Source organism: Orbicella faveolata, unplaced genomic scaffold, assembly GCF_042242905.1.
Source record: "Orbicella faveolata isolate gen_17 unplaced genomic scaffold, um_ofav_v1 contig_1, whole genome shotgun sequence".
Classification (NCBI taxonomy): domain Eukaryota; kingdom Metazoa; phylum Cnidaria; class Anthozoa; order Scleractinia; family Merulinidae; genus Orbicella; species Orbicella faveolata.
Window position 1 is genome coordinate 18,327,365 of NW_028301536.1, and position 10,134 is coordinate 18,337,498.

General features: G+C 38.2%; 1 protein-coding gene across 1 annotated transcript in view; it reads right to left on the reverse strand.

The window, feature by feature from the left end:
• LOC110067162 (uncharacterized) overlaps positions 1 to 10,062 on the reverse strand; it is a 34,337-nt gene extending 24,275 nt beyond the window's left edge. Inside the window, exons 1-9 of the mRNA XM_020774460.2 lie at positions 9,739 to 10,062; positions 8,700 to 8,747; positions 7,817 to 7,889; positions 7,441 to 7,498; positions 3,628 to 3,671; positions 3,185 to 3,336; positions 1,331 to 1,550; positions 708 to 949; positions 404 to 562 (exon numbers count right to left, since the gene is read on the reverse strand). Of these exons, the coding sequence (XP_020630119.2) occupies positions 404 to 562; positions 708 to 949; positions 1,331 to 1,550; positions 3,185 to 3,336; positions 3,628 to 3,671; positions 7,441 to 7,498; positions 7,817 to 7,889; positions 8,700 to 8,747; positions 9,739 to 9,950 (1,208 nt within the window). The 5' untranslated portion in view covers positions 9,951 to 10,062. The remainder of the gene's footprint in view (positions 1 to 403; positions 563 to 707; positions 950 to 1,330; positions 1,551 to 3,184; positions 3,337 to 3,627; positions 3,672 to 7,440; positions 7,499 to 7,816; positions 7,890 to 8,699; positions 8,748 to 9,738) is intronic.
• Positions 10,063 to 10,134: the final 72 nt, after the last annotated feature.

Here is a 10,134-nt window from a genome sequence, read left to right on the forward strand (position 1 = left end):
CTCCATCTGCTCATTGAAAACAATGGGAGAGTCAGTTAAAACAGGTTTGTGAATTTCCCACAGAACACATTGAATGTCTAGTAACACCAACACGTCTGGGGTGGACACAGGATTTTAGAGAAGGGGGTTAGAGATATGGACTGCCAAAGGCGGTTCCCTCTTGGGGAGTCCGGGGGCATCCTTCCCCAGAAAATTTTTACAATTCAAGTCCTCAGAAACAGGATTTCCGGCATTCTGAGGCCAAGTCAGCATATTGTAATTTATGTCTCATTTATTTTTAAATCAGGTGGTTCAACTGAACTCCCAAACCCCACCAGATACGCCCCAGAAACATACTAATTACACAATTGGTGCCAAGTAAGGATAATGAATATATTATTTTATCTTAGGGAGTGTCACTTACTTAACAAGGTACTCCAGATAAGAAATCTTGCAGAAGAGCGACCCTACTCCATATCTGAGTTCAAACTCTTTTAGCAGTCGGCATGCTGATGAGGAGAGAGGTGCTGTTGGAATTGCTCCACCATAAACTGGGTGTAGTTCCCTGTGTTTACTTTCAAACCTGCAGAAAATGTTTAATTTGTTTATTCCACTTTAACTTCTTATGCACACAGATTTTACATACCAATTATGCAGACAGAAGCACTATTAAAATGCATCAGTCCACATTTCCACCAAACATAGCCAAAGAAAAGTTCAGTCCAAACCTGATAAGTCTCTTCATCAGCTCAACATACTGTTTATGGTATTCTGGACTTTCCAGGGGTAACTCATGCACAACGGGACGAGCATAGTGCCAGAAGCTTCTAATCAAACCTTCTATCTTCTCCTTCTCAACTAGTACCCATTCACTATAGGCATTCTTGTCCATGAATGCCTGAACGCTGTAAAATGGGTGATGATTGCGCTCAAGTACAACCAGCCTACTTAGCAACTCTTCTACCAGAACCTGCAAAAAAATAGAAAAGAAATCCGAAAAAACCTTACTCATTTGGCATTTCACGCTAACAAATTCCCAATATTGAAAATAAAAGAAAACAATACCACAAGATTTGAATGTCCATAATTCATCAGTTGACAAACCAATCAGAAAATGCCAATTTTGTCAGGCCTATGTGTCCAAGAGATGGCAAAAACATTTTTTGAAAAGCCATGTACATGTATTAATTTAACTACTTGATTTTGAAATAGAATTAACACATCAAGAATAGGAATTAAATGTACCGCTGTACAATGCATATAAAACAATAGACCACTCTTTCTATGGGTTTATTGGTGCAATAAACCATGCGGGAAGTTGGGAGATCAATATTGTTTTAAATAATCATACCTTTAGAGGCTCCTCCTTTGCACGAGGAACTTTATTTGGTATCTCAGTCTCACATAGGAACTTGTGTTGTCTCCTTCCAAGTTCAAAGACATTCATCACTAACTCCTGCAAAGCATCTGAAGAGATTGAGTCGGCAACTTCATGATCCACACAGTCAGCATCAGATGATGATGGCATATGAGGTCTGCAGGAATTTACTTTTGCAGCACCAGATGCTGAACTGAAAGTGAAAAGGACAGCATGGGTTATTCCAGAAAAAATACACACACCTCGGACGGATGGCGAGCATTTTCGATCCCCCCTTCTGACTGGATTTCCCAGACCGCTATAGCCCCCCTCCCGCCTGATTTCCAAGCTTGAGGACCCCCCCTCCCGCCTGGATTTCCATTTTTTTTTTAAAGGCCCTACCGGTAACTGGAAACAACAGGCAATAGAAAAGACGTAACATTTCATCCAAAAGATCCCTGTTTATTACAATTTTAAAAGCTTGGCGAATTTTGCGGGTTAAATTTCAACATTTTTTAAATCAGAATATTCAAATGATCGTGTTTGAATGTTTGAGTGATCTCACACTCTCCTCTAAAACGCCATTTGCCTTTTTCTGTACCACAACAAATGTACAAGATGAGAAATTATGTAAATGTGAGAAAAATTATAGCGAAAAAGTTGATAAGGCGATTATAAAAAAAAACTATAATTTCAGTATTCAGTGACAAGACGGCCTACATTAATTAGCACATGTTTACAAGATCTAGTCCCCATTGTTAGGACTATTAGTGTGACATTTAAGAAAGTTTTTTGAACTAGACTAATTTTAAATTTATCTGTTATCTTAATGGGTCTGTAGGTCAACTGGAACTCTTGCCTTTCTTTCAAACATTCAAGTTTTTATGCGTAATGCCCATGTTCTGGCTTCCATAAACTTGTCTTTTGCCATATGGATCGTAAGGTATGGATAATAAAGTGGAAGTAGCAATAGATAAAACTGCTTAAAACTCTTGTAGATCCGATGAGGAATCTTCAATGTGAAATAATTAAAGAACTTAATACTGGGGTATATTGCGGCATTTACCATGAGCATATTTTTGGACAACCTGGATTCCACAAGAAAACTGATTGTTTCGGCGGATCTAATTATTTTGCATGGCGATATTGTATCCACAATTTTACGGTTATACATCGTAAGAGGTAAGAAAGAAATTATATGCAAATTGTGCATTCGCATGTTAGCCAGCAAAACGAGTTCTCAGGTTGCCTGAATAAAACAGAAAAGTACAACTGACTCCCAGCCTAATCGTCTTTTCTTCGCATTTTGGGGGATGCTACAATACACAGGCATGGGTGGCCTGGGCACCGTAAAAATGTTCCAGGCGTTGTGTGCTCAGTCGACGGTGCTTTATCCGGTCATAAAGCTGTTGTTATCCGTTTATCACACTGGTTCTTCATGATTAACAGGACCTATGAAGGTAAACTTAAAGCATATGAGGCAAGAACACCATAAACTGAAAGACTACAAGATTTCCCATTGCAAAGTTTTTTTTTTAAGTGGTTAAAATACATCGATCAAGGTTAAAGTTAAAAAAGACCCCCAGGGAAGAATTTTTAGGTTTAGATACCCCCTCCCGCCCGGACTTCCCAAGCCATCAACCCGCCCCCCCATCCGGGGAGAATTTCCAGTTTGCCATCTGTCGAGGGTGTGTGTATTTTTCCTGGAATAACCCCATACAACATACATATACATGTACAGATAATAATATCATGATATTTTGTTCAACCTCACCATATATACATTACTCACGGTACATAATAATGTTATTAATGCACTACTGTAAGTTGATCAAAATATGACTGTACCATGAAGAGGGAAGTCTTGGAAATGAGAACTTTCTTTGCAGTGATGATGGTGAAGACACTGGTGAATATAGTGTGTTTGGAGAGGCAGCCTGGCTAAGGACAGGACGCTGAGCACACAGCACAGCATTCTTGTACAATTCAAACAGGGGATGCTGTTGGAAGAATGAAATGCAACTAAATATCTTTGCAAATAGATGATTTCAGAATAAGTTAAAATTTAAATCATTAGTTTTTTGTACCTCAAATTCATTTGAAATCATTTGGACCAGAATTGCATTTGATGTTCAGCAGGCACATGTAAATTGTATCTTATGGGTAAATGCTTTCAACACGTCTGTACACTGTGCATAGAGAGAGTAAGGCTGTGTATAATCCCCTCCCTCTCCACCATCCCTTTGTATTTATCCATCTCAATTTATCTTATTTGACAATTAAAATTTTACCCTTGCTGTGATGTCTCCAGCAGTCTCATTAGCAGTCGATGTTCCTATAATATTAATTAACAATTAATTAACCTTATTAATAATTTATGTTAAACACAGTCTTAAGCACTACAGAAAACAAGATTAGCTCCTGTAGGGTGGGATATGTTGGCCTGATGCTAAGTTAACCTTCTTGTGTGACATGACTATCAGGCTTGAGAGCCAGGTGCTAATCTTGCTTTCTATAGCGCTAAGTGTCTAGTAACTTGTATTCCTACTCCCTCCTACACGTAAAATCCTAGTTGATTACAGGGTTAGGTTTTTCTCTTGTTTAACAGTCTTAAGAGTGCCTGCCTGTAAAAATCAGACAAATTCTTAATTTCGCGGCAAGGGTCAAAAATTCGATTTCGCTCATATTCTTATGGTAGATAGGCTAGAGCATGACAAAAACTACTGGATAGTTTTCTTGGCAAAATATCCTTTTATTTCAAAGAAATATGCAAATTACCAAATTCCGTTAAAATCGTCATTTGACGCACCATTTTGTTAAGCAAGTTTGAGAGCCTCGCATGCAAAACTGCATCATTCTTCCGTCTTTAAAACACTCAAATATTTTTATGCAGTGTTTAAATGTGTACTGGGTTGGTTTTAGGGAATGTTGCATTGTCTTTTTGGGTGCAAAATAATTAAATTTCGAAGACATGTATTTCATTCACTTAGAAGTACTTCGTGTATATAATTAATTTTCACCATGTGCAAAACCTTCAAATGGATTAAGCTTCTGGTGGTTGAATCACAGAAGCATGATCTACAGATTCCTGTAAAAATTTCTTTGGGCAAATGATTGTGAGCGATGCGAGAGCTTTTCAAAGTACGTCAAAAATGCACATATTTGACCATCCATCGTCAAATTTCAATTTACAGGTTGGACGTATATTTTAGCATGCGCCACATGACTTGACCTATAATAAGTTGAAATAGACACAGAGCTGATAATTTCGAAATGTTCTAACCTTATTTGTTGCAAAAGGTAGGTCCAAAACCGATTTGACGTGTTTCTAGTCGATCTCTCACCATTTGTCGCACATAAAGCAGAAGTTTGCTTTTGTTTACACAAGGTTAATGTCCGATGTACATTGCCAACTGTCAACCTATTATTGGTCGAATATCATGAATCTGTGACCATCTTTCTGCGCATATGAACATCACAGCATCTAAGTCAAGAACGTTTGAGTCATTTGTAGATAGTTGCTTGCTTTGCACTGCGCCAAAATAATACGTTTGATCGATTGCTGACCATTGCTGATAAGCGTGTCGGCGCAGCCGCAATCTTACAGCCGTTATTTATTCGTCACACAATGCTGTCACGACATATGCTACACATTTTGATCTATTTTGTATAGAGCACTCTCAGGATAAATGAAACAATTTAATCATTGTTCATCTGTTTATTCATATGTATAATAACATGTGTATATTTATATAATCGTATTCTATAGTGTACGTGGCCTAGGTCCAAATCACATTTGTTGTACGTTTTGATGTTTCAGACAACAGCTGATAAAGCTTAAGTGCCTGTACTCACTAGAATTTTAAAAAAATCGCTATGAAACAAATTATAGATCAATGAAGCAAGAACTAGCTGAAATAAAAATAGAAAATCGCAACGTGTCTAATTTGTGAGAAAAACAGACTAAATTTAATTAGTAATTACGTGAGTAAATAGCCCTGGCCATGCCATTTTATTTGGCGTATTTTGTTTGCCTTGTGGTGAGGCATTGGTATGTTTGTAACAGGAAACAGTCCAAAATTATTGTCAGTAAAATATTGTAAATAAAACACCTATTGACCGGTTACCTCCGCGGCCACCATTTGGTCGTTCTGATAAGGGTTTCATTATTGTCTTTACCCCTATTAAGCGGCCACCCAAAATTTAAAAACTTTGTTTTGGAAAGGGCGATGGCAGATAAGAGTCTGAAATTGAAGGTGCATGACGAGTGATAATTCAAATACACGTCCATCATGATTGTCTTGAATTGACTCCATGTTCACCAAGAAGTTTATAACCCGATAGTGAAAAATTAAATATTCAAGGTACACCAACCTCTATTTAAGCGGCTAGCCCCATTAAGCGGTCACCACCCATTTCCCCGGGGGTAGCCCACTGTATTACATGTAAACCAAAAATAATTGCACAGCACGAAAAGACCTAGGTATGAGTTTAGTGTTACAGTATTACACAGGGCATGTAGGTAGCGGTGGTCGAGTGAAAGATAAAAACAGAGCCAATGGTAAACTATTCATTCTCCTCATTTCTTAATTTAATCTCTTCCTACTCAACACGATTGTGTGCTCCCAGTGGTTCCCAGCCTTACAGAGCCTTATGTATTAGGATAGAAATTGTCCTACCCCTACCCCCTCAAATGGGATGACAGCATTGCGTGACGAACAAGGAACCGCTGCAAGCAAGGATTCAAGCCATCAAACCATGACGATCAAAACGTAATATTTTGGTGTAGTGCAAAGTAAGCAACTATCTACAAATGACTTAGCCGTTTTTGACTTAGATGCAGTGGTGATCATATGTGTCGAAAGAGGGTCACAGATTCATGGTATTTGACCATTAAATAAGTTGACAGTTGGCGATGTACATCGGACGTTGTGTAAACAAAAGCAAACTTCTGCTTTATGTTGAGAGAAACATGTCAAATCAGCTTTGGACCTGCCTTTTACAGCACATGAGGTAAGAACATTTCGAAATTATCAGCTCTGTGTCTATTTCAACTTAACATTGGTCAAGTCATGTGGTGCATGCTAAAATATACGTCCAACCCGTAAATTGAAATTTGATGAGGGAATGGTCAAATATTTGCATTTTTGACGTACTTCGAAAAGCTCTCGCATCGCTCACAATCATTTGCCCAAAGAAATTTTTACAGGAATCTGTAGATCATCCTTCAGCGATTCAACCACCAGAAGCTTAATCGATTTAAAGGTTTCGCACATGGTGAAAATTAATTATATGCACGAAGTACTTTTAAGTGAATGAAATACATGTCTTCGAAATTTAATTATTTTGCACCCAAAAAGACAATGCAGCATTCCCTAAAACCAGCCCAGTACACATTTAAACATTGCACAAAACTATTTGAGTGTTTTAAAGATGGAAGAATGATGCGGTTTTGCATGCGAGGCTCTCAAACTTGTTTAAAAAAATGGTGCGTCAAATGACGATTTTAACGGAATTTGGTAATTTGCATATTTCTTTGAAATGAAAGGATGTTTTGCCAAAAAAACTATCCAGTAGTTTTTGTCATGCCCTAGCCTATCTACCATGAAAATATGAGCGAAATTGAATTTTCGACCCTTGCCGAGTTTTTTTCCATTTTTATGGACAGGGACTCTTAAATACTGTTCAGAAAGAGAAAGGTAAATTATACAAGAAAAAAGAAGCGAGTAAGGAAGACAGATATGTATGCAAACATATTTGTAGTTGAACTTGTTTGATTTCATGATTATATTACGAAAGACCTTGCTGATGACAGTCTGCCTTTTGCAATACACTAGTCGCCAATTTGGCGACCTGTTCCGCAGCCAAAATGGTCACAGCTTGGAGCACTGACCAAGGGATTTTCATTTTGACCTAGAAATGATTATGCCAAAAAAAAAAAGAATGCCAACAATAATCAAAGAAATGGACCTACATGTATGGAAGAAAATTGATTGGACAGGCTTAATAAGATAAACAAACAAACAGCTTTTGATTGGTCTAGTGAAAGCAAAACTATGAATTAGTTTCACTTGCTTAATTGATTCAAAGAAACAAGTCTTTACTAGAACTAGGATTCCTTCCTTGTCCAAAGCTAGATGCATTGCTGTCATCATTTGAAACCTGCAGAATTGAAAAAAAAAAAAAAAAAAAATACACAATATTACGAATAAATTTTATTCTTCATTGTTATCCTGTTTTGCATTGTTACAGTGCAAAACCTTTAAGGGGGCCACCAACAAATTATAAACGACTCAAAACACCAGTTCAGAATGAAGAATCTGATTTTGTTCATGGTCAGACTTTCACAGATGACACAGTCTCTGTTGTATTTTGAGGCAGTGTAGACAATACATGTTGGAAGAGACAATCTTGATTGGCTGCTAAGTTGGTCTGTGTGATCAGATTTAAGGCACAAGAGTTGGCAAGAACCTCCCTTACCACTTTCATTTGAGAAGATGGCCTGTCTGGATTTGTGCTGTTGGCTGTGACCTTGAGGCAGTAGTGACTCGGCCTACAAATTAAACAGACCATTTTAAACATTCTTGTGGTAACAAAAACATTCCACTAATTTTATCATTATTACATGTATGTATATGTAATTACATGCATGTAATAACAGTGGATTAGGCATAAGAACATGCAGACTCTGTCCTCATCAACGCTGTACTGCATAAGTGGCCAAGAGAAATCGTAATCCTTGTTGAAGTCGTAATGAGAAGCGCACAGTAATATAATATCTAGTGGAAATCAAACCAATGGAGTTGGAAGCAGAATACCAATTCCATTCATGACTCTGTCACTCATAATCTACCTGTACATGTAGTGTATTGTTAGAGTCGGAAACAGAAGCGGAATAATTAACCAATCCAGTGCTTGATTCTGGGTCTTGCAATTGGTTGGTTCTTCTGCTTCTGCTTCGAACTCCACTAACCTAAGTCGTAAAAAGAATTGTTTAAAGAAAAGGAACTGTTCTGATTCCTGCAGCTCCAAAATCATTCAGCTTATGAATACAATTTTTGATTTTCACTCGGTCAAAAGTACTCTTACCACTCTGACTACGACTCCGACTCCATCGCTGGCAAAAACCAGCCTTGAAATCTTGAAACATTTTAAAAAAAAGTTGAAAGTTGAGCTGCTTTACACTCTCAAAATTGCAGAAAGCCACCTTAAATGGAAAGTGCTCTCCAGTAGCAATTCAAATCAACAGTGATCCACAATGTGAGTGTTTGTTACATGTTCACTGATCTGAGAAGCAAGATAATCCTACATGTAGATCATATCTTACACACACACACACACACACAAAATAAAATATACTTACTCAAGATCATGAAATCTGTTGTGAATTCTTCTAATAAACTTTCCATGGCTGTAATATACAGTAGCAGAACAATAGCTTGGTTAAATATCATTATTTAATTAACTTTGGGTTCTGGAATTAGAGGATAAAATACACGCAATAAAAAGTTTATCCATCAGGTTCCAGTTGCTCAAAGGCTGGATAACGCTATCCACCGCATAAATCACTATCCAGTGGACAAGTGTTAACAAAACAAACCACGCTATCCGCTGGATAGCGTTTTATCTGGTGGAAAGCATTACCCACCTTACGAACAACCTGGACCAGATGTTTTGATAAAAATGAAATTGTTCCCCCAAAAACATGAAAATGAACATTTCCTGTAGGAGGAGGGCATTCCCCCAGACATCCCTAGCGGTAGGCACCTTCGATGCTCAATTAACCCTCTCCACAAAAAATGCATGCTACCCCCATGACTGGCGATAATAAAGAATTGTCCACATTGCAAAGGTGTAGAGGTGTCTGTAGGAGAGAGAGTGTTCCTTAACGACATTCTAACTGAAATTTCCCAAATTTTTTAAAAATTGATACATGGGAAATAAACTTTTTCAGCCAAAACTGGCCTTAACATGTTGAAAACAATTTTGATGAAGTTAAGTTTACAAGGTGTAGAGGTGTGGTAACCTGCTTTACGAACAATCAAAAGCATCCCAGAAAGATAAATATTCCACGTCTGTTTCTTCAACACTTCCGGTCCTCAGGTCAAGCAACATACAAACTTTGGTGAATTTCCAGCCTAAACTACGTCGACAATCTTAACTTCCTTCACTTATAATCTGCGATTTCATGTTGCGAATATAAAACAGTGAAAAGATCACAAATGTTTTGAAAATAGCACAAGTCAAAACAGCGGGATGCTAAAAAGCATATGTACATGCTTAAGCTAAGACTGTACAAAGTATGAGCTCTCATCATGTGTCTCATGCAATACTCTTGCATCAACAAAGAGCTTTGGAGTCGACAAGAACACGTTCAAGGAAGAAACTGAATAAAGGATTACCTCAGTAGCAGGGATCCAGCATCAACAAAGGAACCAATTCGATTTTGGTTCCCCTCGGCTGGTTGCAAGGCTCCGTGTTCAACCGAGTTTACGGGAGAGATGCTCACGAGCCATCTTCGCTCCTCGGCCTTCAGGAGCAAAGACAACAACCACTCGATCTGGTCTTGAGGAACCAGATTACTGCCAGACTTCCAGGCACAAGCGTCCACCATTCAGGCCTCCATAAGTCAACTGGTTCTGAAGAGATTTTGAAAGAGATGCTTGCGCACCTCTGGTAAGTTCACTTGTATTTGCAGCGTTTCTGTTTCAGCGAAATGTTCGGAAAGGCTTGGTGACCAATTTTCAAGTAAACAGAAGAACAGAATTTTCATTGGCTAACGGGGTTCCGCCGCCCTT